This window comes from Peromyscus leucopus, chromosome 14 (assembly GCF_004664715.2).
Source record: "Peromyscus leucopus breed LL Stock chromosome 14, UCI_PerLeu_2.1, whole genome shotgun sequence".
NCBI lineage: Eukaryota > Metazoa > Chordata > Mammalia > Rodentia > Cricetidae > Peromyscus > Peromyscus leucopus.
In genome coordinates, this window is record NC_051075.1 from 83,896,083 (window position 1) to 83,922,488 (window position 26,406).

At 48.9% G+C, this 26,406-nt stretch overlaps 1 protein-coding gene and 1 long non-coding RNA gene across 3 annotated transcripts in view; one reads left to right on the forward strand and one right to left on the reverse strand.

Annotated features, from left to right (window-relative positions):
- Nucleotides 1-26,406, forward strand: part of Ptprn2 (protein tyrosine phosphatase receptor type N2) — a 719,135-nt gene that overhangs the window by 585,344 nt on the left and 107,385 nt on the right. Inside the window, exon 13 of the mRNA XM_028880925.2 lies at nt 15,255-15,467. Within this exon, the coding sequence (XP_028736758.1) occupies nt 15,255-15,467 (213 nt within the window). The remainder of the gene's footprint in view (nt 1-15,254; nt 15,468-26,406) is intronic.
- On the reverse strand, nt 208-6,275 carry LOC114701024. Of its 2 annotated transcripts, XR_005092876.1 has the most exons (4): nt 4,435-6,275; nt 1,663-1,747; nt 1,463-1,574; nt 208-555 (listed from the first exon to the last, which is right to left on the reverse strand). It is a non-coding gene; the product is annotated as an uncharacterized LOC114701024 (long non-coding RNA). The 2 variants fall into 2 exon arrangements; XR_005092875.1 differs by having other exon boundaries at nt 1,663-6,266.

Consider the following 26,406-nt stretch of genomic DNA (forward strand, 5'->3'; position numbering starts at 1 on the left):
TTTTCGTTGGCGCATCTAAATTGCCAGCATTGTGCTTTGGGGCCGTTACTAAGTAAAATAAGGCTTACTTGGATGAAAGTGCTAGGTATCAATTGAACAGCTAAGTGCTTGATGGAGTGTAGCATATACAGCTTGGAAACACTGGACAACTGAATATATCCAGGGCAGTGCCGGTGGCATATGAGTTCGTCGCATTTCCCCAATGTGTAATTTTAAACTCATGAATTGTTTTTATTTCTGGAATTTTCCATTTAAGACTTCTGGTCTACAATTTATTGTAGATAACAAACTACAGAAAGGGAGACCACAGCCACATGTATGTAAAATGACAACAAGTCTGTATCATTTTTATGAAGCCAAGGGATTCCACACCAGATGCCAAGTAGGTGAAAGATGGCTGCAGGCCTCGGGGGAGAGAGTGGTCGTGAGGGAAGCCCCATTTCCAGCTGGCCTGTGCTCTCACGAGGAGCAGTTCACATGGCCAAATGGACGGAGCATGCCACTAGGTAGAGGGCTGTGGAGATTAATCCGGACTGCCTGGGCTGACATCTTCATCTGAGAAGGGATAAGAAGTAAGGTCAGACTGGGTGAGAAAGTAACAGGACTTGGTCAGGGAGAAGACAAAAGAGAACTGTGACCGCGCTTGGACAGCAGGTGAGGGTCTTCTTCCACGGCTGTCACCCGGAGGAGTGAGTCACTTCCTAATGAAGCTAGGCATGCCGTACTCGGCATGAATCTCGAAATGGCTTGTTAAAATAATAGCAATCAGCTGGGCGGTGGTGGCACACGCCTTTAATCCCAGCACTCGGGAGGCAGAGGCAGGCGGATCTCTGTGAGTTCGAGGCCAGCCTGGGCTACCAAGTGAGTTCCAGGAAAAGCGCAAAGCTACACAGAGAAACCCTGTCTCGGAAAAAAAAAATAGCAATCTTATTTTAAAGAAAGAAGCAATCTTTCTTTAAAGATTTATCTTTAAAATATTCAAAAGTCACTGGAGATGAGGACAGAGAAACAGGTGATTAGGCCATAGAATTTGGGGCAGTCAGAAGTAAAAAATAGTTTTAAAATATTAAATTAGATTTCTGAGAGTAAATCTAAACAGGAATTTCAGAAGGACTGAGCAATGTTGAATATGGGTGTAATTTGCTACAGATAATAGTGGACAGTGGTGAAGATGTCCCCAGCACTCTGAAGTGCCCGTGGGACCTTGTGTTGATGAGAACCATACCTCCTGAAACACCGTCAAGTCCTGTTGTAGCCATAAAGGAGAGCTGATGGAGTTTTAAAAATATTATTCAGTTCACTATTATATCAAGTAACTTTGTGGATTTTTATGGAGTTTTGAATTACTGTCACTAATTTTTTTGAGGTGACAGCTAAGCCTGAGACTTTCTCATTTTGTCAGAGAAGCCACCACCACACCTGAATTTTTATTTTCATTTGATCTAAATATTTGTAAACTTACCTGCAATAGAATATCAGAACAGCCACTTCACAGTGACTCCTTTGTAGACTCCTCACAGGAAGGCAAGCTTGCTGGACTGTGGCTGTTCATTCAATCAATCGGAGCCTATTTCCTTACATTAAAACACACATATTAATTTCTCTTAAAGAATATATGAACAGTGTATTGCAAAATGACATAATTGTGAAACAAACATTTACCTCAATGGTTGTTCTACTTTTAATTCCAAAGCAATTCCAGGAAGGAGCTGTTTCCCAACAATCATACTGGACTTGTGGTCCATACCTGACAAGACCCATGAAAGAGAGCTTAACAGAAAAAAATAGAGAGACCCTGGAAATTCTCTACAGAGGCATCTTGTTTCCATTCACTGGAACACAATGGTACTACTTAGCCACTTTTAAAGAAGTTAGGTCTCTGTTCCTGTGGTAATGAGTCTTTCTTACAAAGGCTCGGTCAAAGAAATTTTAGCCCAAATTTGTGAGGAATAAAAATCTAGTCATAAGCATACAATAGACACACTATCCTGAATACCAACCATTAAATATGCATTTACGGTATTATTTGTGAATAATAAATGGCTAGATCTTCCCAGTGAGGGAAACAGTCATTCATCTTGTAGACTTTCTGGAATCTGAGAATAACACCAGATGAACCTCCAGGGACACCACTCTGTTTGTAAGTGACTGCCCCACGAGCACATGGCCTTTAGAACACTGCCTTTAATGGGCAAAACTAATAACAGCAATAACAAAGGCCTGGGGCTTGTCATGTCCTTTGAATTATAATTTCAAAGTTTCTGGAAAGAAAAGTCTACAAAATCACCATGTATTTGCTAACCAATCTATCAACCATAAACTTCTGCTGAAGCACACTTTTTATTTAAATAATTTTTGCACTCACGTGTTGAATGGTGAGTGTATGCATGCCCACTGCAGAGGACAACTTGCAGGAGGCGACTCTCCCCTCCCACCAAGCTTGGCAGCAAACGCCTTTACCCAGAGAGCCATCTCTCCAGCCAGTACTTTTTTATTTTTAGGGGCACAGCTTCATGTAACTATGTTAAGCTGCAGAGGAAACATAGGCCTTATTCCATAGTGTCATCCCTATTTTTTTCCATTTACAAAACTTTAGACCAATGAGAATATGAGCCAATGCTAGAACTAATAATGAAAGCCGGCTTGTGTTGGCAATTCTCTTCCCCTTCTCATGCCCCCCAAAATGATTTCCATTTTTCTGTGTTGATTCAAGAATTATTTGTTTCCCCCTAAATTCAAGTAAAATATTTGAGTGACTAATTTCAGGATGTCTTAGTTCCTCCTGACTTTAAAAAGTGAGGACACTGCCTGAAGAGCTGCACCTGATAACTACTCAGATAGCAGCCTCAGCCCTCCACTCCCAGGAAACACCTGTTCTTGAGCTGAGTCTGATGGTGGGGTGAAGTTTGCTCACAGTCTGCAAGGCTGGGTGGCTGGCCCTGTAACACCATCTGCTGATCTGCTGATGGCCCTCGACAAACAAACAAATGAACAAAAAACCCTCACTGACAAGGGGTAAAGGGAGCCGTCCCCAGACTGAGCTGAGAACATGCAAAGCACCCTAGCTCCCTGAGAAGCTGACCCAGTTGGACATTCTGCTTGCCAAAAACATCTCTTTCGTAGAGGTGAGAAAAGTGCTACCAAAATAATAATAATCATTGCCATTAAAACTCTGGTTCCTTTTGAATTCATAATTTAAACATTTTATAAATGGATTCCCAAATCAAAGGTATGTTAAATATTACATGTGAGCTATAATTATAAATTAGTGTTTGCTAAAAAAAAAAAAAAAAAAAAAAAAAAAAAAAACAAAAAAAAAACCAGTTGGTTTAGTTTCCTGAAATCAAGCACTTTGAAAATCATTCTCCACCTTGACCACACCATTTAAACTTCCTGAGACAGTGTTTTGCATTGCCACAAGTGCGTCTTCCAGAACAGCCTTTCTCTATTTTGCTTAAAACTACATTTTCTTTAATAAGTCCGTGTGCTGGAGAGTGACTGTAATCACTTAGCTGAGTGCTCTTCAAGGCTACTCTGGTCCCTAAATTGAAAATGAGATTCTTATCACAGCAAGTTAGCTTCACACAGGACAAATGTAAAATGCACTTTAAGCAATGAAGAATTAGCAGAGACCAACAAATCACTTTAAACTGTATTGCTTGGGAATTTTGTAGGTTCTGAGAGTTTTACATATGCTACTTTTTTAAATTTATTCATCGGCCAAACATTCCTAACTTCTATATAAATAATATACCCATTTGTCGTCTATAAAAGATTTCAAGCAACATATCTCATGCATATTTTGTCTTGTTTAAGTTTTTCTAGAAATGTTTCTGAAATCATGTATAATTATTTTGTGGTTTTGAAAAAAAAATCACTATCCTTCTTGAGGATTGCTGAATTATCACTGTTGAGAAACTTTCATAAGGGTCTTTCCCTGTCCAGAAAATAAATTTAAAAGGAAGGGAGGGAAACAAGAACCTTCTGGGTTGGTTTATCAGTTTCTAGGCAAAAGGAGTCAGCACGTGAAGTCCAAACTCTTCCCTTAACCCCTTGGACAGCGTGTGTGCCTGGCTTTCAGAGTGGACCTGCTCCATGTCCTCTGCAGCCAGAATGTGGGTCTGGGGCTTTCCACTGCAGGGCCCGGCTACCCGAGGCAACAGCCCCCAGAGGCGTGAGAAGCAGTAAGGGTCACCAGTGAGGAGATACACTTTTCTAGATAGAAATAACTGCACGGAGGCTTTAAGGCCATTTCATTATTGAAAAGATGACTAAAATACAAGATAATGCACCTCTGTATCCATCCTTCCTCAAAGCACGGGGAAAGGCAGGTCGGCCATTGGATTCCGATTAAATCCGAAGCGTGGTGCTCAGACATGGCAGGAACCCTTTGGGACACTGGGAAACTAAAGTAAAACAAATGCCTCTACTTACAGATTTCCACGTCTCTTGATGCTTGTGGAAAACCAAGCTGGCTGCCTGCAGGGGCAGCGCGTCCTGCTCTGGCTTGCATCTGACCTGGGCCCTGGCCCTCTCCAGCCGGCCAGCCGTTGTCCGAATTGACCTCCAATGGGTCAGTGCCACTTGGAGCAGAGGGATTGTATCCCACACCTGCTTGTGGCTCGGGACCATTGAAATGGAGAAAAGCAAGTGGGGTGTGACAGGAGGATGGCGCTGAGCCGCGTCTTGGGGTGTGCCAGGCGCCTCGTGGCCTTTGGGATCCTCTCAGTGCACCGCATCCCACTGAGTTCGCGCCACGCTGGCTCTGGGGCTGGAACACACTGGGCCGCGAACTCCCGGAGGCTGTGCGCGTTCCTATCAGCTCGGGCCGCGCGCCCCCCGACTCCGCTGCCCCGCCCAGATCTCGAGGGCGCCTGGTGCGGGCGTCTTGCCCTGGGCTGTCAGACCCCTATGTTCCCCGATGCGCCTCCATGTCCTTAAGGTGCTGTGACTGCAATAGGAAAGCCAGGTACCTTGGCATCTCAAAGGGTGAGCGTGGGACATGGCGTGTCCTCGCACTGCTGCTGAGTGAAGGATCCCGATCCCTAAGGGTACACACCGGGCACCTGGGATGCTGAACCTCTCATCACAGCTAGGAAGTCTGTGTTTCTGGCCGCAGTATTCTGTGATCCATTCTCCAAGTCCTGTGGGGGGGAGGGAGAAAGAGAAAGAAGAAGGGAGAAAGAGGAGAGAGGGAGGAGGAGGAGGAGGAGGAGGAGGAGGAGGAGGAGGAGTGCTAACTCACTCGCCGGCCGTTGCTATGGAGAGACCCGGTTGCCTGAGAAGCTGAGGGCGGCAGGTCCCCTCCCCCGGCCTCGCTCCGGCTCCACGTCCCCTGCCTTGCGTTCTTTCTACTCTGCGCTAGAGCTCCAGCCCGTGGGACACTCCTTCCCTTCCTCCCTCCTTCTCAGCTCAAGGCTAAACCAGGGGTCGCTTTGGTGGCTTATTAGGAACTCGAGGCACCAGGCACTCCAGTGGATTGAGCTCTGAGGATGGTAGCAGGGTTTGAGAAGAACCACCGCTGCCGCCATCCTGATCTTGGCCCTGATAGGCCTGTGGTCTCCAGTGCACTGCTGAGTCCTGGAACTACTTCTCTCCAGAGAACCTGGTGGAGAGCCTGGAGAGCAACCAATTTTGAGGGGGTGTCTGCAGGGCCTATCCTCTAGCATAGGGGCACTCCAAGTGACTGACTTCTCCCCACCTACTGTGTCTTTGGAGGAATCACGGGAGAAGCCCGGATTCTCTTCTTTGCCACCCCCCAAACTCATCTTCCCCACGAAGTCACCAGCTGCGTCTTGCAACCTACTCAGGCCCTCAAGACTAGGGCAGGTTACGTAGCCGTAGCCACCCTAGGCCTCTGGGGCTCCCACCGTCAGCCCCTGTAAATTAAAACTAACTAAACAAAAGAGTTTAAGCCCCGACCAGAGGAAGATGTCGTTGGGAAGCAGCGCCGACAGAGGCAGTCACTTGGTAGCACCGGGCCCTCTTTGGGGGAGCAGAGCTCCCTCCCTTCGCCAGGGCGGATAAAAAAGCAGGGTACTCTCAGCGTTTCCCCGCCTGGCCTGCAGTGGATTTATCCGAGGGCCCAGGAGTAGGCTCTGCGGCCTCCGGGTGTGCGGAGGGGTGGGGTGGGGTGGGGGTGTTGGGTTGTGCAGGCCACCGTCTCCAGCTGTCCCAAGTGCAGGGAACAATGGGAAGGCGGCAGGAGAAGGGAGGGGGGAGGGCTTCGGGGTTTCCAGAAAAAGAGGAACTAAAGAACCCTCCGCAGACTGTCATCTGCGTATGACAGGATCTGCTCCCCCACACTTTCCTTTCTTCCTCTTGTTCCTGCAGCTGTGGGCCTTGAAGAGCGCATTGTACGCACAGATGTTGGGTTTCAGCTCTCCGCTCCTGGCCGCTCTGTGGGGGCGCAGCGCACCAGGGTGCCCAACCTGTGGCCGCGCCCCGGAGGCGAGCAAGGGTTGAGGAGGAAGAGTGTGGGAAGGAAGAGCCCCGGAGCGCGATGCAGTAGTGGAGTACAAACCCAGGGGAGGGCTCTGGAGACCTCTTGGCTAGCACCAGCCGGCTCGACTCCCTTCCTCAGGTCTGCGCTGGCGGTCAAGTAAATGGGAAGTAATTGGGGTCGGAAAGGTAGCCTTGTGTTCTCCCTCTCTCCCACCAGGAGGTCGTCTAGGGTGTGGACAAGAACGTAGGGATACAGGGGAAATTGCTAATTTTTTTTTTCCTGCTCCGTCCAGCATGTTGGGCTAGTGGCCCGCAATTGGCCTGGACCAAATGGTGGCAAAGTCTCATTATTACCTGCATGCAACAGACTGCTTCCTATGAGTAGCTGGTTCTTAGAAACTGGGACTCGTATACAGTGTGTATGTGGCGTGTGTGTGTGTGGGGGGTGTCCCCTAAGTTATTAAAATGTTTCTGTTTGGAAAGGAGAGAAAAGGCCCGATTTACCGATTTTTTTTTCTTGGAGAGTTTCTACACATCACTTGCCCTGCCATAAGCAAAGGTCACAGTAGGGCCAAGAGGGGTGACTTTTCCAGCCGAGGCCTCACTCCCTCACCTTAGTGCTGCTCTGAACTTGTCCAGAATGAAGTGCAACTTAGGAATTGAAAGAAAAGACTAAAAGAAAGAACCAGCGAAGGCCCTGCGCTGTACCAATGACTGACAAAGCTTATGTCCATTCATAGTCTCGGGCGGATGAGGGTGTATGGAGAGCCACGGCCCCTTAGCCAATTGCTGTCAGCAACATGTGGGGGGGGGGGGGGACGACATCGCTATAGCAACCGGTGGCTGGGCCGCGAGCCGCGCCGCCGCCGCCGGCCGGGTGCGCGCGGGGCCGGATATAAGGCGGGGCGCGGCGGCCGCGCCGGTTGGAGCTGCGCGCGCGGCCGGCCGCCCTGCGGGGACCGTCCCAAGCCGGGCCCTGCACCCGCCCACGCAGCGTCGGGACCCAGTGCGCCTAGCCAAAGGGCCGGGCTGGGGCGGAGCACGCCCGGCGGTGCTGAGAAGGCTCACAGAACTGCCTGCACCCGCGGGCTCGGAGCGGGAGCCACCGCGCCGCCGCTGCTGAGACGCGCGGCACCTTTGTCTCCACCAGCCGCCTAAGAAGTTTTGTGGTCAGAAGCAGGATGGCCCGGCTCGTCAGTGGCTCCAATGCAGAGAAGCAGTTGGCTGTGATGATGGAGCTACTGTTGCCAGCGTCCGCGGCAGCTGTGCCCGAAGCCGCTTGGCCGGGCGCACACCCCCGCCTCCTGCTCTCTTGGGCACCCAGCGTCCGCCTAGCTGCAGGTAACCATGAACTGCCAGCCCTGTCCTGGACACTGAGTGGGGCGGTCTGGTGGGCCCTGGCAGAGGAGAGGGGAGTCGGGTGGGGAGGAAGGGATCAAGAGTGGATACCCCCAGGGCATCAGCAAGCGCGGTGGTGACAGGGCGCGGAACAGAACCTTCTAAGGGCTGAGGGTGTGCTTGAGGAGCCCAGATGTACGACCTAGGTGTCTTGTCCAGTTCAGAGGATAACTGACTTGCCGCAGGACACCTGTCAAAGGTTTGACCAACCAGAAAGACCTGCGTTTGGAATAATTTTCCAGGTGGGTCTGAGGCGGAGAGCCCACCATGGCAGTCCTTTCTGAGCGCACAGACTAGAAAGGAGAGACAGGTCCTGGGCCTGCACCAGGAGACTTCCCCGGGGAAGAATAGGACTGTGGTCTGTAGGACTTCTTCCCTCGAGTACTCCTCTCGGCTCGTTGTCATAAGGCTAGCCCTTTGGGCAATTCAGAACTTGGAGAAAACCGCCTCGAGGATGAGAGGTGGTGCGGGCACAGAGATGGAGATGGGTACGGTGAGGAAAGGGAAGGGTGGATGAAGTCGGATGAGCAGCTAGCATGGAGGGGACCAGCGTGTGTGTGTGGGGGGCGTTTTCTTCTGGCCGCATTTTGGGGATCTCTTTGCTCTCCTCTCTGGGGTTCCGGAGTGTGCCTCTGTGCCATCCGGGCATCCCAGCTGGTAACGAGTTAAGAGGACCAAGTGGGCCCGGGGCGGGGCGTTAGAGAAGCAGGTGGGGCGGCCCAGGAGAGTGCGGAGTCCTCTGACCCCCGCCTCCAGCTTCGAGCTCCCCCCTCCCCTCCCCCAAAGGGAGCCTGCGTTTTCTCCCACCCCCTTTCTATCAGACACCCCCAACCCTGCCAGGTGGGGCGGTCGCGCACTTGCCAGAGAAACTTCTGACTCAGAGCTGTTTGAACAAGGGCTTACTTCCTTCATTTCCGACTACCGGTTTGGCTCGTAAAACCCGCCTGATCTGCGTCCCCAGACAGCTGGGTAGACCCCAGATCAGCGACATTGACTTTTAAAGCCAAGGTCCTTTTGCGTCTTCGTTGCACAGAGTCCGGACTCTCCAGGCTGAACTGCTTGAAAGAAAAGGGATCAGTATCGGGGTCGCCAGGCCCCAGTGCATGGTAGACCTAGCTGTGCGCTGCAGTTCACCTGACGACCCGCAGCACTGTGCCTCTACCCGCCAGGTCCGGTCCCACTGCGCTCCTCAGCCCCGGTCTTCAGTGGTCAGCAGACCTCACGTCCCCTTGTGTACCCGACACCGAGCGCCCCTGCAGAGAACCAAGAGCCTTCCCAGTCTGGAGTAAAGGGCTTAGTGGTTTCAATTGTTTTAGGGATCAAGAAAATGTGAGAAAGCAGAGAGAGGAGGTGGAAGCTCTTTCCTCTCTACCCACACAGGAGGAAAAGCCCACCGACTCCCAGCCTATATGCCCAGTTCGGCTCCCAAGAGCACCGTGGCCCTGGTAGGGAGTGCAGGCAGAGGTGTGCGGTGGTGGTGGTGCTGTTAAGCTCTGGATATTCTTGGATGGGTACCGGCGTTGTTGGTGACATTAATCCTTCTCTCTCTCTCGGCCGGCCGGCGCGCTTTGTGGCCCGGGAGGCTGGGCCGCCTCATTGTCCCTGAGAGGACCCTCTCGGGGCTGTGAATACCCGAGGCTCCCAGGAACCCTCGACCTTTTGTGTCCTGCGCTATGGTCTGATCTCCACGACCTCTGCAGGGATCTTGAGAATTAGAGAGGGGGAAGGGACCGGGAAACGGGGGGTGGGGTGGGGTGGGGTGAGAAAGCTGAGGCCAGTGTGGGTCAGATTCCCGGTGTGGGGGAGGGGGCTGATGACTGCCGCCATCAGCTTCCATAGACCCTTGCTGGGACTCTTCTCCACAGCACGGTCCTGACCAGCTAGGCAAGTCCCCAGCCAAGGGCTTTCTGGCCCTTGGAGAGCGGGAGAAGATGAAAAAGATAATCCAGTCTCGAAGGGAGTTGATTCTTGGGGTTGCGGTGAATAGGGACCGGACTGAACTGTAAGGCCAAATGTCCTCCTTCAATAGCAGGACATTATCCTAGAAAACTCCTGCCGGTGAGGGCGTGCATGTGGGCCACGCCAGGCCTCGGGCACCAAACAGGCCGAAGCACCAGCCTGTGAGTGCGCTGAGGGTGCCCGCCCGCCGAGTTTGAGTTCTGGTGTAATGAAAGCGCAGCCACTGGATTGGAAAAATTCGAGGGGGCAGGATTCCTCTTTGGACAGATCCATTTTGGCCTGTTCTCCGCTGGCTGGCTGGCTCTTCTACCCCGGATGATTTGTGATTAACAAACAATGCTAAAAATGAGTTCACAAGACTGTCTTTCCTCCTTTTCAACATCAATATCATGCATCTCCCCTTATCTTAAAACAGAGCTTTTTTTTTTTTTTTCTAGAACAGCTATTTTAGGAGTACTCCAAGATAGCAAATAAGTTATTCTTTTGTATATTCACTTATGTGTGTGCCTAAAAAATTCAACAATCAGCCTGTTTTTAAAACAGCACATAACTTATTTTCATTAAAGTTTATCGTTTAAGAATAATTATTTCTTGGAGATTCTTTTGCCCATATAAGCCTTTTTTTTTTTCTTTTTGGTTATTTGAATGGCAGATTTGCAAGTACAATTTCATCTGTAGAGGGGAACAATAGCTTTCAGCTGCACAAAGGCCGTCTCCCACCCTGAATTCAGGCCGCAATGCCTCTTGCTCTGATAATAGCTTCTGAAAAGATTTTGTAATGCAGAGAATTAATACATGATTATTTCCGCCTGACTTCTCTCATTTATTAGAATTCTGTGGCAAATTCCAAATTAAAAATAGTTCAGTTAACAGCTTTAAAAAATACTTTTAAAATATTTCAAGACACCTTATCCCCTCCCTATTTTTAAGTTTGGTCTCTTGTTCTGGCTTTGAACATGCTTCACTGAAAACTGTGGTCAGTTTTAAAGTGATAGCAACTGTATTTTAATAAATATATCTTAGTAAATTTAGAAAGAAATTTCCAAATAATTCTCTAAGATGCTCATCTTGCCAACTAAAGACCAAGTTGTTATAGCCACTCATTAATAGTCTCTGAGACTAATTCCTGTTTCACAGGGGGAAAGGTTTTGCAGTTATAATAACCTGAGCCCCAAAGGAGAGGGTAGGGACATGCCTCTCATCTCATCTTTAGTAAAGGCCTTTGCAAGCCAAAGTGTGTTGGGGGGGGGGTGTGCTAATACAGGCTGGAGCTAGGTTGCAAATCAAATTCCTTAGAAATGGCACAAATGAGTATGTCAACAGCAGCGGAAATTTAGTGTTAACGAAACTGAATGTTTACGCCCATAACTTTTTTTTTTTTTTTTTTAAGAGCAAACAGATTTTAAACTGCAAGTCAGAGACTTAGACAGGTTCTTGTGAACTGGTTATGTCACACAGCCTTGAGAAAACATTTTGTTTGGGCACCATGTCTACAAACGTTCACCATCAAGTTCTATATTGGTGTGATGTAGTTCTCACAACTGGATCTGGGTATAGGACCCCACACCCCCTCAGCTTACTGCATTTTTAAAAGTTATAAGGGTGTTTGTTGTGGATGTCTCAGAAGACATGTCCTTGAAAGCCCCATGCATCTTTCCGAGGTGGGAATGGTGAACTCAGCCAGGGCATGGTCTGGAGAGCAGCTCCATAAATCCGCCCTCCTGCTCGCACACCGACTTTACCTTACAGCTTTTGCAAAACTGTAAATTCTTAATTTGAGGCGCTGCAAGTGGCGTTGGCAGCAAGACATGCTGGAGGTTACAGTTCACCCAAGCTGCCTCGGAACTGATGCAGCCTGGACCTGATTATTTGTTTAAGTCTGTCCTAGTCCTCCTCCTCCTCCTCCTCCTCCTCCTCCTGCTGCTGCTGCTGCTGCTGCTGCTGCTGCTGAGGACTTGATAGTGGAGTGCTGGTAAGTGTGCCTCCTGTATCCTAGATGCACAGATTTGCCCAGCACCTCTAGCAGTCTGCCTCTGAGAATGCGTCGCTCTCCACCCTCCTCAGCACTGCTCCAAACTTTCAGAAAGAGCTTCCACTGTGCAGAAGGTGTTCTGCTTTTAAAAGACATCTGACTGTAAATGTCAAAGTTATAAATATTTAAACATCATTTTCTTTCAATTTCAAGTCAAGACTGATAAGATGGCTCTAATTAGTCGGGGCTGTCTTCCGGGAGGCCCAGAAAAGCAGCCTGTGGTCCACACCAAGCTGCTCATCCTTGGGGAGTCACCACTCTGAGAGGGCCTGGGTCAGCACAGGTGCAGACTGGCTTTTATGCTTCCAGCAGGTTCATTTCTTTCTCTTGAGACTCCTGGTTAACAAGCATTTTTAAATTTGGTATTTTTTAGCTCCACAAAAAGAAAGGAAATATGAAGTTATGTTAACTCAGTCACTGTGTCTAGAAAAGGACGTTCAGCTGCCATTTAAAACAAGAATTTCTAGAAATTTTCAATTCTTCCGGGATTCTTACGGCCTGACCCACTGCTACCAGTTCCTCCCATCTCAAAGCCCAGGGCAGGGCATTTGGAACCCCTAAGAGGTACTTTTCACATTTGAAGAACCATCAGTCAGTTCTAACCCAGACCTCAATATTAGACATAGATTGACTTGAAGGGGGTACCTCGGTCCAGCATCTACCTGACTCTCTGAGATCTCGTCCATTTAACCTGCTCTCTGCATACTTTTCAGGGTGCTTTCCCATTCAGGCCCTGAAGCCCACACCTTCAGATCCTGGTGCCTCCAAAGATTCCCCACCTCACAGGCTCTCTGCTAGTGCGGGGAGCCTCCTCTCAGGTGGGCTAGGGCATCTGGGGGTCAGGGGTACAGCTGTCACTAATTCTGGGCACCAGCCACTTTCAGGTGTGCCAGGGGCGAGTGCAGAGGAGATCAGAGACTAGGGTAATCTGATGGGACTCCTGTGAAGTTGAGGTTGGCTCCCCTCTCTACTTACAGGGCCCAGTGGGGAGAATGATGTCTGGTCTGTGAGAAAAATCCCAGTGCACCAAGGGAGAGGCAGCCAAGAGGAGCTGAGGCAGCAACTGGTTTAAAGTAAAATGGAGACGAAGGAAACCTACCTCGATGGGCTTTTACTGGGCCTGGTGGCCCCACGGGCTGGGGCCAAGTTCACTTGTGAGAGTATCACCTGCCTCTTCCTTTGGTTCCAGTGTGCCTAGTGCCTCCCACCTGGCACTGCCGGCATTCTGGCAGCATTTGTGTTCTTAGGCTGGGCCTTTGGCCTCTTGGTGCCCCGAGTCCTGATGGCTCCTGGTTCCGTGGATCCATGTGTCCAGTGCAGGGCGTACTGATGCTCTGCCACATACCAAGGCGAAGCAGCATGGCTGGTGACTTAGTGCTGAGTCTCTGAATCCGGAAGGCTAGGAAGGTCCTACTTCCAGTGCCACATAGTGTAAGGTCGGCCCAAAGCCTAGGCTGGACCCTGATTTAGTGATCCCCTCCAGCAACTCAGGGGCGGGGTGAGGTGCACTTGTCACAGTCATCCAGCCACTGCCTTTGTTGTGGTCTGCTGAGAAGAGGAGAGACAGACAAGGGCGGGAAAGCAGCCACTGATGGGACAGGCGTGACCATCTCCTGCCCGGGCATGCCTGGGACCGCACTGAAACCTGGGGAGTGTACCACACCGGTTTGCAAGTGGTGCCTAGAGGCCCACTGGCCTGGAACTTACAGGGAAGGTTTTGCTCTTGTGCAAACTGTAGCCCGCTGCTTGTCATGTGAGAAGGACAGCCTCATTGCAGGCCACTGAGACCCTGGCCGAAAGGGTTATTTGTGTGGTTCGGGCTCCAGCCCGCACTGGGCAAAGAAGCGTAGCTTGGAAACTGGGAAGGGGACTTCGACTTCGCTGACTTGGGGGGAGGGGCGGGTGACTCTCACTTCTTTCTAGAAGCCCCTGTGTGAGCTAGGTGGGAGTGGAAGGAGGCGGGGACCTGGGAGGAAGCCAGGAGAAGAGGAGTCCCATGGCCTTCTCCAAGAGCAGAACCCTGTGCGCTCCTCTGGTGCAGCAGCCTCGGGTTCCGGCCATTCACCACTCAGGCCTGGGTGAAGTGTCCAGGTCCATGCTCTGGATCTCCTGGTCCCCGCCCCAGGATCTTCTCTGCTGGGCCTTGGAGCACCCTCCCGTCCTCTGTTCCATCCTTTACGGCAGCCCAGGAACCTCCGGGTCCAGAGCCAAACAGAACCAAGCCGCACATCTAGTCAGGAAATCCCGGTGTCTTTTCTCATTTAACCCGCGTTTCCATTAACTCGGTCCTGGCTCCCACTAATCCGCGCACCGAAGGCAAAAGCAGGCTAATTAATGACCAGCTTTTCCAGTCAAGACCGGCGATAATTGCTTTGGTGGCCTTTATGATTACAAGATAAAAATGGGCCCAGCCTGACATAAGAGACACTGTGTACACTCAGAGACTGGAGGAAACGAAGAGTTGGGAGGCTGAAAGCGGAGCAGAAAATTACTAATAGAAGAGAGATAATGAATAGGCCGGCCAGGCATTCATGGGGAAAAATCCATTTTGTTACCACGCGAAATTAGGTGGCAGAAAGGAGTTTGCTAATTGTTCTCCTCTTGTAGCAACCAGGACGGACGCAGGGGCGTGCTCTTCCATTCATTTCCCGAGTAATTGTGGGGGTTGCTGGCCGAGAGTCGTGGGCGATTTGCCTGCGGCCCTTCCATTTTCCTGTGGCGTGTTTAATTGTTGCTAATACACCTCCTAATGAAGCTAATGAGGGGGGCGCTGTCTGGCTATCTGCCCTGGAGTTGAGTGACGTGCACGAAAGGGTTTTCTCACCTATTCCCCTAAGAAGAGATGTGAACTTCCCAAACGCCTGTTCTCAAAGACTTTGTCCCCTTTAAAGGAACAATACCCAGCCACCAGGAGTTGGAGTCTGTGCCTATTGATCCCTATTAAAAGTGACTAGAACTGGTGAACTAGCCCACAGAATGTCTTTTAGAGCAAGAGGCTATGCCCTGGAGCTATTAGGAGGAATGCCGGCTTGAGGATGAGTCAGGCCAGTGCACTGTATTGGGTCTGTGGAATATTTAATTCTGTTAACACTTTATCCACCTCCTGACAAACATGTGCTGTGCTACATGCTCTGGATAAACTCTATATCTGATTAGAAAGGATGTATACTTTGTTTTACTTAAAGCAGCAAATTAGGTACCAAATACTTTACATTATTAAGTCTGAAAAACAGCCACCACCCGGGTAGCTCTTGCCTTCTGCTTGACAGCAGTTCAGTTTGGAGGTGCTATGGTGTTGGAACCTCCTTCCACTGTGTGCCTCTGCACAGCCCCCTCCCCATAGTGTGGAATTGTGTGTAGAGGGGGTGACCTACAGGGGCCAAGTTTCCTTGAGTGCTAACCTGTCCTCCTCCTCCTCCAGAAAGGCAAGCTCAAGCTCCTGCCTCATCAGGAAGAGCAGGAAGACTCTACCAAGTTCATCGTGCTCACCTTCCTCTCCATCGCCTGCATCCTGGCAGTTCTCCTGGCTTCCAGCCTTGCCTATTGCCTCCGCCACAACTCCCACTACAAGCTGAAGGAGAAGCTGTCCGGACTAGGGGGTGACCCCAGTGCAGATGCCACTGAAGCCTACCAGGTAAAAAGGAGCTTTTCAAAGCACTCTATTGGATTTACCGAACTTGATTCGGGGGCACCCCCCTTCTCTGCACTCTTTCATTAATTCATCTTTCATTAATTCATAGTTTGGGTCCTTTTATGATGACAATTTGAAACTTCTCATTAGCATTCATATAAATACCTCGCAACCACAATTTTATGGCTCTGTATTAATCTTACACTGTTCTTGGATAGTCTTGTGTTAGCTATGAAAGTAGGTTGCTAATTAGAAATGTGGAAAAAGTACAATACATGAATTATGCATTATCTGTTATCTTAATTTGGCCACTATTAATGAAGCACGCCACAGTTGCAAGATGAATTGGTCGTGTAGATGTTTGAAGATGGCTCTTAAATCATTGACTTCCTTGGGGTCTTATAGGAAGGGATCTTTTGACCTATCTGTTGCCACCCTCTGCTATTATTCGGATAGATGGAAAGTAAATTGCACGTAAGGCAGCAACTGGTTTAAAGTAAAATTGAGACGGAGGAAACCTACCTCGATGGGCTTTTTACTGGGCCTGGTTGCCCCACGGGCTGGGACAGCTGTGTGCTGAAATACAGGCATCCAACATGCCTGCCTGGAGGCAGACCAGAAGCCTGGAGAAGTATGAGAGGCAAGGTTCAGAATACTAGGTATAAACACCAGCCCATAACTTTTGAAAGTCCTGTAGTATATGCTTCATAATTAATGACCTTCTATAATGAAACTATCACTTCACTCTTAGCAACAACGCAAGCCTAGAATGTATGGAATGGAAATTAGATTTTCCTAATATAAAGTATCATTTAAATCTGAATATTTCCTACTTAGGAATATAAAACAACTCACTTGATGGCTACTTTAAGCAGAGTCAATAGGCACTTGTAAGGTTTTTCTCATTTATTGAATCCGTTTGTCTTTTCTAACACATGACTGTGCTGTGTAATGTCAGTAACTCACATGTCACAATATATAGAGCAAACACTGTCTGTCCCATCGTCAAAGTTACCCTGGTGAGCTCTCAGGTTCTCCTAGGGAATGCCCTGACTGTCCAGTAGCCACCCTCAGCTGGTCTGAGTTGGCTTTGCTGTCCCTTGCTTTGTGGCTGTTCTGCCTCTGCCCCATGTGACAAGCTGAGAAGAATTTATAAAGTCCTTGTGCTTAAAGGAGACAGCTTTCGCTCCCATTTCAAAATCCTTATCATCATCAGTGAATGGAGAAAGCCTCTGGTTTTCTGAAGCAGGTCACCAGCGTGGTCAGGATGATCTTTTTCTTATAAAGAAATGGCAACTTCAAATGCATTGAAGATGGCATTTCAGGCACATAGCATATAGCTTTGCTTCAAAGCCAAAGAAAAACCATGTTTGAAGAAGCAGCCTGGAAAAAAAATGTCACATAAACTAGTAAGAATTTACCCAGAAATTCTATTGAGCAAGACCATCAATACAGTATGCCAGGTCCTCAGGGCCAAGCTAGTGTCAGGGCATAAATAAATTATCACACTAGTCAGTTCCATGTGTGAGAGACAGAGATCATACGGACGCAGGTTTTCTAGAAAGCATGGTATCCTTTGATATACTTTGAAATTCAAATATAAAATATTGATAGAATGAAAGGGTAGACTTGCATGCAGAAATGAATAATTTTTATAAAAATGTGGGTAGAAAAAATGCATACTTATGACTGAGTTTGTGATAATTAACAACAACAAAAAAAAAAAACCTCTTCCCAGTGGCAGCTCTAATTAATAGTATCTGTAATTAAAATCATGTCCTTGCAGCAAGAAAACTGTTTGAATTTCTTAGAGTGACCTTTTTTGTGTTCCTCCTGGGGGCATTGGTGACTAAGTTGATATTGATTTTATAATGAGCTCGGGTTTGTTTAATAAGAATCTGTAATCCCAACAATAAATGAAATGTGTGCTTTTCTTCAATCCAGATTAATAAAAAGAAAAGACAGGAAACTTTCCTTCAAAAATATGATCTAGAAAAACATTGGGAGTGAAATGATTGGGAAAATCTTCTCTTGGGCTGATTTCTGAAGTCATGGCCAAGTACCTTTCAGCAAGCTGCCTCGGTAAGATGAGGTCTGCTCCCATCCAAGCAGCAGGCTCCTGGGAAGGACCATGTGCTGGGCAGTCATATTGCTTTGGCTTGTTTTCAGCAGGGCAAGCCTCAGCACATGGGGATCATGTGGTTGTCAGTTTGAGGTTTAGCTGGGTGCACTAAGGGCTCATAGTTGTGGTTACTCAAGGAACAGCTGTGTGGAAATATGTAGCAGATGTGAATCCATCAATGGGGCTTTAATGCTTTAGACTTTCCATAGCTGTCATTGAGACAACCTTCATGTTTGAAATCTTCTTAAAAGTTTTTTTTTTTAAAGCAAACTTGAGAGCCCGTGAGACGGCCTAGCTAGTCAAAGTGTCAAACATGACAACTAGAGTTCAGTCCCCAAACGCCACGTGGTGAAAGGTGAGAACAAACGCCCACAAGTCGTCCTCTGACCTCTACACACACAGCAGGGCATGCCCCCCTGGCCCTCTTGATAAATAAAGGAAATAAACTATAAACATGTAACTATAAATTTCAGGGAAAGGGTCTTCTTGAATTAATATATCTACTACTAAATCTTTGTGTGTCTAGAAATGTACTCTTCAGTGGTAAAACACTTGCCTAGCATAGATTTAATTGCCAATTCCTCTCTCTCTCTCTCTCTCTCTCTCTCTCTCTCTCTCTCTGTGTGTGTGTGTGTGTGTGTGTGCGCGCGCGCGCGCGCGCGCGCGCGTGTTGGAAAGAGAGGTTCTTCTATATTTGCTATTTATGTAATTGAGACTGTGAACAGAATTTGCCATACTTTTCTTCACTGATCACAGGGACAATTGAACAGTTTGCCACCGTTCTTTATTTCATGGGGAAGTGATAGAAAATAGTTCATTATTTTAAGTTTATAAAAGGTAAAAAGGTTATTGTGTAAGTAAGTTAAAGGTTACCCAGGGGTTGTGGTAGAAGACAGTCCACTAAGTCTGCTCACTGACAGAATGTGATGTTACCTTGGAAATGGAAGAGCTGAGTACTTATGTGGGGAGCACACAGCACAGGGCACAGGTGTTCCCATTGTGAGGAAAAGGGAAGCAGAGAGGTAAGGTGCTGTGGGCAGCATGCACAGCCTCTGGTTGTAACTTTCCTTGCTCCTCGAAGCCCCCAAAAGAGAATCCTCATGTCCCTCCTTAGATAGCACCTAGGTCAGTGTGGTGGGAGGGACCTTGACAAGAGGCTCTGGGTCCTATGGTTGGCCCTTTATGCAGCACCTTCTGCAGCACAGGTGGGCAAGCTGTGTCCTCCACCACCACCACCCATGCATATAACCATAGAGGCCACAGGCTGTGACCTATCCTGGTGTCCAGAGTTGTGAACAACCATCTTGAAACAGCAAAACAGTTTGGAGTGTGACTATCTCTAAACAGGTTCACTTTTTCTACGTGTGTGTGTGTGTGTGTGTGTGTGTGTGTGTGTGTGTGTGTGGAGAGAGAGAGAGAGAGAGAGAGAGAGAGAGAGAGAGAGAGAGAGAGAGAGAGAGAGAGAGAGAGAACCATGTGTGTACAGGAACTCACGGGGGCCAGAAGAAGGTATCACATTTGCAGGAGCTAGGGCTACAGGTGTTGTGAAACACCCAGCATAGGTGCTGGGAACCAAACTCTGGCCCCCTGGAAGAGCAGGGAGCTCTCTCAACTTCTGAGCTCTCTTTCTAGCCTCCTGAAAACCAAATCTTCTTGGCAGGTTCTTACTCTTGATCTTGTTCCAGGGTATCAGTCACATCAGTTAATTCAGTGAAGCTTAATTTGTTCATGCCTTTTAAATTTTGGGTCTGACAGCTTACATACACATTCAATGATCTCTGTATACTCTGACAGAATTTTCCCCATTGTTTTAGTAAGTGTTGTTTTCCTCCTAAATTCATAAAAACATGCTTGGGTTTAATCTGTCCTTTATGATACCAAAAAACTAACCAAAAACCAAAAACAAAACCCACTCTGTTTCCTGCTTTTTTTTTTCCAAGTTGGCTTCATATGCTGTGTGTGTGCACGTGTGCATGCTGATATGCCTGTATGGACACATTGATGTGTATACCCACACCTTGACAGGCACAAAATCCTGATGGTCAGCACCATGCTACTTCTAACCTCTTATTCATGCAGGTGTCCTACTTCTGTGGAAGGTGGTTGGGTAAAAACTGTGCCAAAAATAAGTTGTTGGATGATTAGAAGACATTCTCCCCTTTTCTCTCCCTTTGAATGCTGCATCCATTTCTTTGAGGCTTTGATCATCTCTGAGCAGCGAGTTTAGTATTCTGCTGGCCCACTCTCCCTCCCCGACACAGGGGCAGAGACTCCTGCAGAATGTTCAGCAACTTCTCTTTTGATGGTTTATTTCACAATACCCAGCAGGTTTCCTTGTGTATTTGGAGGCCTTTGGAACCAAACCCGGAGGAAAGCATGCATCAGGCTATGGGACCACCTGCAAACAGAGTCACTAAATGTGCATCTTGGTTGCTGTGACTCCCATTAGCCGTTGATTATTAAAGTGACGGCAGAGCCATGTGATTGCCGCTCTTTGGGGGAGCTTTGTGTGCTTGTGCTGATGGACCCACTCACCTCTGCTGAGGGAAGCCGAGTTCCATAGGAGAGGGCAGGTTACACGTTGGTTCATCCTGCTATGAATTAGCAGACCTTTCTTTGTCTAGGTGAGTTCAATCTTCCATAATTGGTGTAATCACCAGTCATGCAAATGGGGGAAGGATTGGATGCCTCCTAATTAAGTCAGAAACAGTGAGTTTCCCCCAGATGCCCTTGATCCCACCACAGGATTCAGGGAAGCCTTTTCCATTTGACTTGGCAATATGTCTTAAGATGGATGTCCTGCATTTATGAGTAAATTTTCAGGTTGAAATAATATTTTTGTTCAAATATCCCAGAAGCAAAATCTTTCCTGCTTCCAAATTAGACAGACGTCCTAACATGTAATATTGTTAGGGGCAGTTCTCTTTACTGAATGGTCAACCCTGAGAATTGGAGTGTTTCTATTTTATCTTTGCAAAAGTTCCTGAGTGTGAACAGAATTCTTACCACCTTTCCCTATGCAGGTGAAGTCTGCACCTCCAAGAGGGGTCTCCATCTGCTCTTCCAGAGCCTATGGTGTCCTGAAACATTCCTGGGCCCTACTATAAATTAAGCACATGAATTGCATGTGTCTTGAGGTTGGAATGTGACCATCCAAGGAAGAGTGCCAAAGGGAAAGTTGCCCATCAGTCCCTGGTACCTGAGGCATGTCTGTTCCCTGTGTGCTGAACTTCGTTGATCAGAATGCTCCTGCAATCTCAGGTCTGAGCATTTCCAGAGTGAAGCTATTTGAAGTTCATTCTTCCCATGAACCCTAAACTTCCAAGCGTATAGTTCCCTAATCAGTGACTACATGTCTGTTCTGCAGAGCTGCCTGGGGGGCAGGGGGTGGTGAAAATGCTTCCTCAGTCACAGCTCCTGAAATGAGACAGATCCTTGGAGAGTACCAAAATCTGGAGGATGGCCAGAGAAATATGTAAGCAAAGTACAGCATGCCACCTGTCGTAAGACCACAGGCCACTCCCCTTAGTCAGATGTGACTTAAAATAGCAAGCCACTTAGCGAGACACATAGAAATAAGAGGAATTGGAGCGGCTAGTTCATGGGCATCCTGAGGCCTGAGTTGATGGCTTCTTTTTGTTAATATGGTACTGTTTGATTTCATTTCTTGTGGATTATTAGCAGACCTGGATATTTCTTAAGTAACAGTTCCTAGAAAACTTTGTGTGAGGGATAGAAAAGAATGGCGGGCATGAACTCAGCCTTAGTATCCCTGAGGTGGCTTTTCTTGGCTCCTTTCTGCTGTCTGACGGTACAGGGCAGGTAGGTGGCATCTCTGGGAAGTGTGAGTCCTCTCTGAAGCGTGGCCAGGCCTCGAGCTTACCTTGTTCATGTTACTCCTAGAATCAAGAGAAAGCGCCTCTCGCAAAGTTGGGAGCTGCTCGGCTTGCCACTGCTCACCCAGGGCGGCTTTTCTGGAGTTCCCTTCCCACAGCCCCTGATTCTGTTCCCTCAGCCAGCTCTGCAAAGGATAGTCACAGGATCGCTAATGCTGAGGAGCTGAGGTGCTGGCCACCCAGTTTGACAGGAGGGCAAACTCGGCACCAGAAGACAGATGACTCGCTCTGCCTCCCCAGTGAGCGGGGCAGAGATGCCAGCTCATAGACCATGTTAGGGCAGCAGCTTCTAGACACTTTGGCCACAGCACTCACCTGGTACCCCTATCCATGGCAGCCTTGTCCTGTCACCAAAGTCCTTCCATGGTAGGAGGTCCTCCAGGAGATAGCAAATAGGGGCACCCCCCCACACACACACACACATGCCTCTTGGCTTATTACTGTTTGGAGATGAGAAGTTAGGCACATTGGACATCTAAATGGGACATGAGTGATACTGAATTGAAAGGGAAGGCTGCTCAGTCCTCTGGCAGACAGAGTCTCTTGTGGCCAGATGTAGGGGGCCATAGAAGGACAGAAAACAGTCACGCAGGATGTGGGCAAGGCATTCATGGTGTCCTGAGATGCCTGAGGTCAGGCAGCTTAGGCAGGAAGGCAGGAATGGGTCCGCTTCAGGCTAGTGCAGTGGAGAAGACTCCTGCTTCTGTCCACTGTGTGCTAGGAGGGTGCTTGCAAGCTGTAGGAAGGGCAGGACTGTCTGTGGGCTTCTCATCACATTCTCTGTCTCCTTCACTGCCAGGTTCTTTCCTCAGTTTCCCCTTTTCTGCATTTTATAAATGTAAATGCCTTTCTTTCTCGTTACTTGAACTTATAGTCAAAGGTGATTTGGGGGCTTTATGAAGTATGTGCTGGTGGGTGATAGACCCACATAATTGCATGGAGTCCTGCCATACAACTCTCTATTTTGTTATGTGTTTTCCCATACATGGGATTCCTTTGGCCTTGGATCCTGAGTCAGAGCGTGAGGTGCACTTTTCAAACCAAGACTCAGAAGTACAACCTGCAAAGAAAGCTCATCCTAGGAACAACAGGGAAGACCCGGTACCCAGACCCTCCACAGAGAAGGGAGGCTAAGATGTGATTGCTGGTCAGCCTTAAGGATCTGTGGAGACATACCCTGCAGTGTCTGGCAAGGTCACGCCAAGGTGAAGGTGCCTGGGTAGGAAATGTAAGTGAGAGGAGTTCCACTGTTGTTAGCAGCTGTCAGTTCTCTGGGGTAGAAATTGAGTGACTCTGAAGGAGTGACAGAAGTCAAGAGGTGGGTTTAGCTCCGTTTAAAAGGGAACAGCAGGAATGTGGAGACGACAAATCTCAAGGAAGGCACTAGGAGGTGGAAGCAGGTAAAGAGAGTGTGGGTGTGCATCCTACCAGAAAGCCGATAGATGCACACAGCACAGCTGGACTCCCTCCAGGACAGAAGAGCCTCCTAGACTGGGCAAGAGGCTCCCTGGTCCACAGTCAGCCAAGCTGGCACCTCCCCAGGACAAAGCACATTGGTGTAGGAGTGAGGTTCCTGTAGGGTCCTGGGGTTTCTCAGGTGACCATAGCAGCTGCAGAGCAAACCCTGGGAGTACTCAGAGCAGAGGTGCTGGGCTCCATGGGAAGCAAGACTTCTTCTCAGTCTCTGGCTGTAAGGGTAGGAGACAATGTGCCCCAGCGAGTGATATCACCCATGGGCCTTTCAGTAAGGGTGAGCCCAGCTCTCAACATCTCCACGGGGAGGTTAAGGGGCATAGTAAGGCTGAAGAAAGCTTCCTAACCCGCCCCCCACACACACACACAGAGAGAGAGAGACAGAGACAGAGACAGAGACAGAGCACTTTGAGGAAAACAGTTGCACTCTCAGACTAAGGAGCTAACGTAGCTTGCACAGGTCCCCAGCCCAGTAAGCTGGATGAAGGAGGAAACCTACTGGGGAGGCAGAAGAGCTCCAGACAAGGGAGGGACCTGCTGAGGACACACACTGTGCTGCAGTGGCTCTGCTGGGAGTCTCCTGTCAGGCTCACTGATCCCTGGGAACCCCTTGAGACAGGAGCCCTTTCCTCCTCTGCTCCGGGCTCCCCTCCTCCCTCCAGCCCTGGGTGGTAGCTTCACCGGGTGCTGGGTTCTGTCCTAAGCCCCTGTACCCTGAGAAGTAGACACCTCAGAAGCCCCGGGCAACCTCAAGACCTGGGGTTTGCAGAGTTCGGAAGGAGACCAGAAAGCTTGTTTCCCCTAACAGCAGAAGCTTCCAAACCAGCGGAAAGTTGCTGAACTCAGTTTCTCATGGAAGTGGCATCAGACCATTTGGGGAGGACACCAGTGCCGTATGCCTGGTAGGGGTGATGGACAGGAATGACACCCAGGGAGCTCAGGGTAGCCAGGCGAGGTGCGTGAGGACTCGGAGCAAATAAGAGCCCAGGGTTGTCCCAGGAGAAATGAGGAGCCCACAAGAAAGGAGTCTCCTTGGGGCACAAGGCAGAAGTTTGAGAAAAGGCAGAGGGCGGCAGGTGCACAGTGGTCTCTGCCAGGAGAAGCATGTGGCTGTCTTTTCTCCTGTCCGGGGATGACTCTGCATGCTCGCAGCCCTCCCTCCCTCCCCCTCCCTCCCTCCCCCTCCCTCCCTCCCCCCTCCCCCCTTCCCTCCTTCCCTCCTTCCCTCCCTCCCCTCCCTCCCTCCCTCCCCCCTCCCTCCCTCCCTCCCCCCTCCCTCCTTCCCTCCCTCCCTCCCTCCCCCCTCCCTCCTCCCTCCCTCCCTCCCCCCTCCCTCCCTCCCTCCCTCCTTTCTTTCCTGACAATCCTATTTTTACTCTGATGCCCCAAGTGTTCAGTTTCTGCTTGGGAAAATCACTGTCAATCAAGGAGGGACTTGTGGTGGGTTGTTTATACAAACACAAAAGAACCCACTGCAGAGGGAGGTGTGAACCAGCAGTCTTTCAAGATTTTTTTTTTTTGAGACAGTATCACACAACCCAGGCTCACCTTGAACCCATCTATATAGCCGAGAATGACCTTGAACTCTGCTTCCCCTGTCTGCCTCCCAAATGTGTTCAATTTCAGGTGTGCACCACAGTGGCTGGTTTGTGTGGTACTAGATGGAAACCAGGGCTTTGTGTATGTTCAGTGGCTTGGTTTACTCTTTATAGCCATGGTAAAACACCATAACCAAAACCTAGCTGGAGAGGAAAGGGTTTATTTGGCTTATACTTCAGCATCACAGCCCATCATGAAGGGAAGCCAGGGCAGAAACCCAAGCAGGAACCTGGAGGCAGGGACTGAAGCAGAGGCCATGGAGGGCACTGCTGACTGGCCTGCTCCTCTTGTCTTGCTCAGCTGGCTTTCTCATTGAACCCAGGGCCACCAGCCCAGGGACAACACCACCCACAGTGAGCTGGGCCCTCCCACATCAGTCATAAATCAAGAAAATGACCTACAGACGTTTCTACAGGCCAACCCAATGGAGGCATTTTCTCAATTGAGGTTTCTCTTCTCAGAAAATGGTAGCTTGTTCAAGTTGACAAAAAAAATTAACCAAGACACTATGCAAGCGAGTAACTACCAACTGAACTACATTCCCAGCCCACAAGATCTGTTTTAGCACATGAAATATTGCAACCAGCAAAATTAAGTGTCTGGATGTAAGGCTATATGTATCTATGCATACAGTTATTTAACTGTTATAATTTATTATAATCACATTAACAAGTAAAGGTGAATATCTTAAAATCCAGGAGCCTGTGGTGATTGAAGAATACAATGTGACTTTGCCACATCTCATGTCAGATCAATTAGAAAAGTTTATTCCTAATGCATGTGTAAAGTGACATTCACACCAAGTATAGGGGGCAGGAATCTGTTTTTTTTTTTTTTTTAATATAGAGATTGTTGTCATTTTTACTCCCCTTTTCCCCCCAAAGACAGTGAAGCAGAATAAATTTACATGAAAAAGTGCCCACAAAATACCATTGTATAGGTTCTTAAAATATACTGAAGCCAGAAATCACATGTCCTGAAGCCAAGTGATGTAGTCCAGTGGGAAAGTACTGGGCAAGCATGCCCAGTGCCCTGCACCAAAACAGCAAGGTTTTAAGTAGGTGAAAATAAAATAAAGATTTGTAAGAAAACCAAGACAGTTAATTGAGATGGAAATTATTCTTACTTTGCAGATTTCCATGTTATTCCCACCCCACCCAGATCCCCCGTGGCTCTCTTCTCCTCCACCAGATTCAATGGGGAATAAAAACACTGAGAGCTAAGTGACTCTCTCCCCATTGAGAAACTGAGAAGCAGAAAACCTGTCATTGCTTCCGGAGCTGCTGCTTTGGCCTGAGGTGGTGCTCCACTCGGGGGCCCCAGGGCTCCCTGTTTCCATCACCTTGCCTTCCTGGCTGCAGTCCCACGTCTCCAGTGGACTCCCAGGGCAGCACTGCTGTGCAGCGATGGGAAGATGTGCTTCCCAGCAGTCCCTAGGCCAGTCTCCTGGTGGGTCTATTCCCTCGCCCTGGACATGTGGACCCCTCCCCCCTCACAAGTTTCCCTTCCACAGAGGAACAGACTCTGTCCCTCAGGTGCAGAGGGACCCTCACCCTGGGCAGGGACTCGCACACAGCCACTGATATCTGCATTGGTGGAGGGAGAAGAGGGGGAAGGGTGGGTGATGGGCCCAGGGTGATGTGAGGGTCTCGGAGCAGCTGCTTCAGCACACACACACCCCCATGGCCCTGCCCTTTGGCTTAATTAAGCAGCAGCAGAATGGAAGCCTGAATACCTTTTGTGTCCTAGGCCCCTCTTCTCCCAGCCTCAAGCCGCTCCTGTGCTCTTCTGCTCTGAGCCTTTGTTCTGACCCCCGCCCCAGGGAGGCCCTGCTTCTTCTCAGTGCCCACCA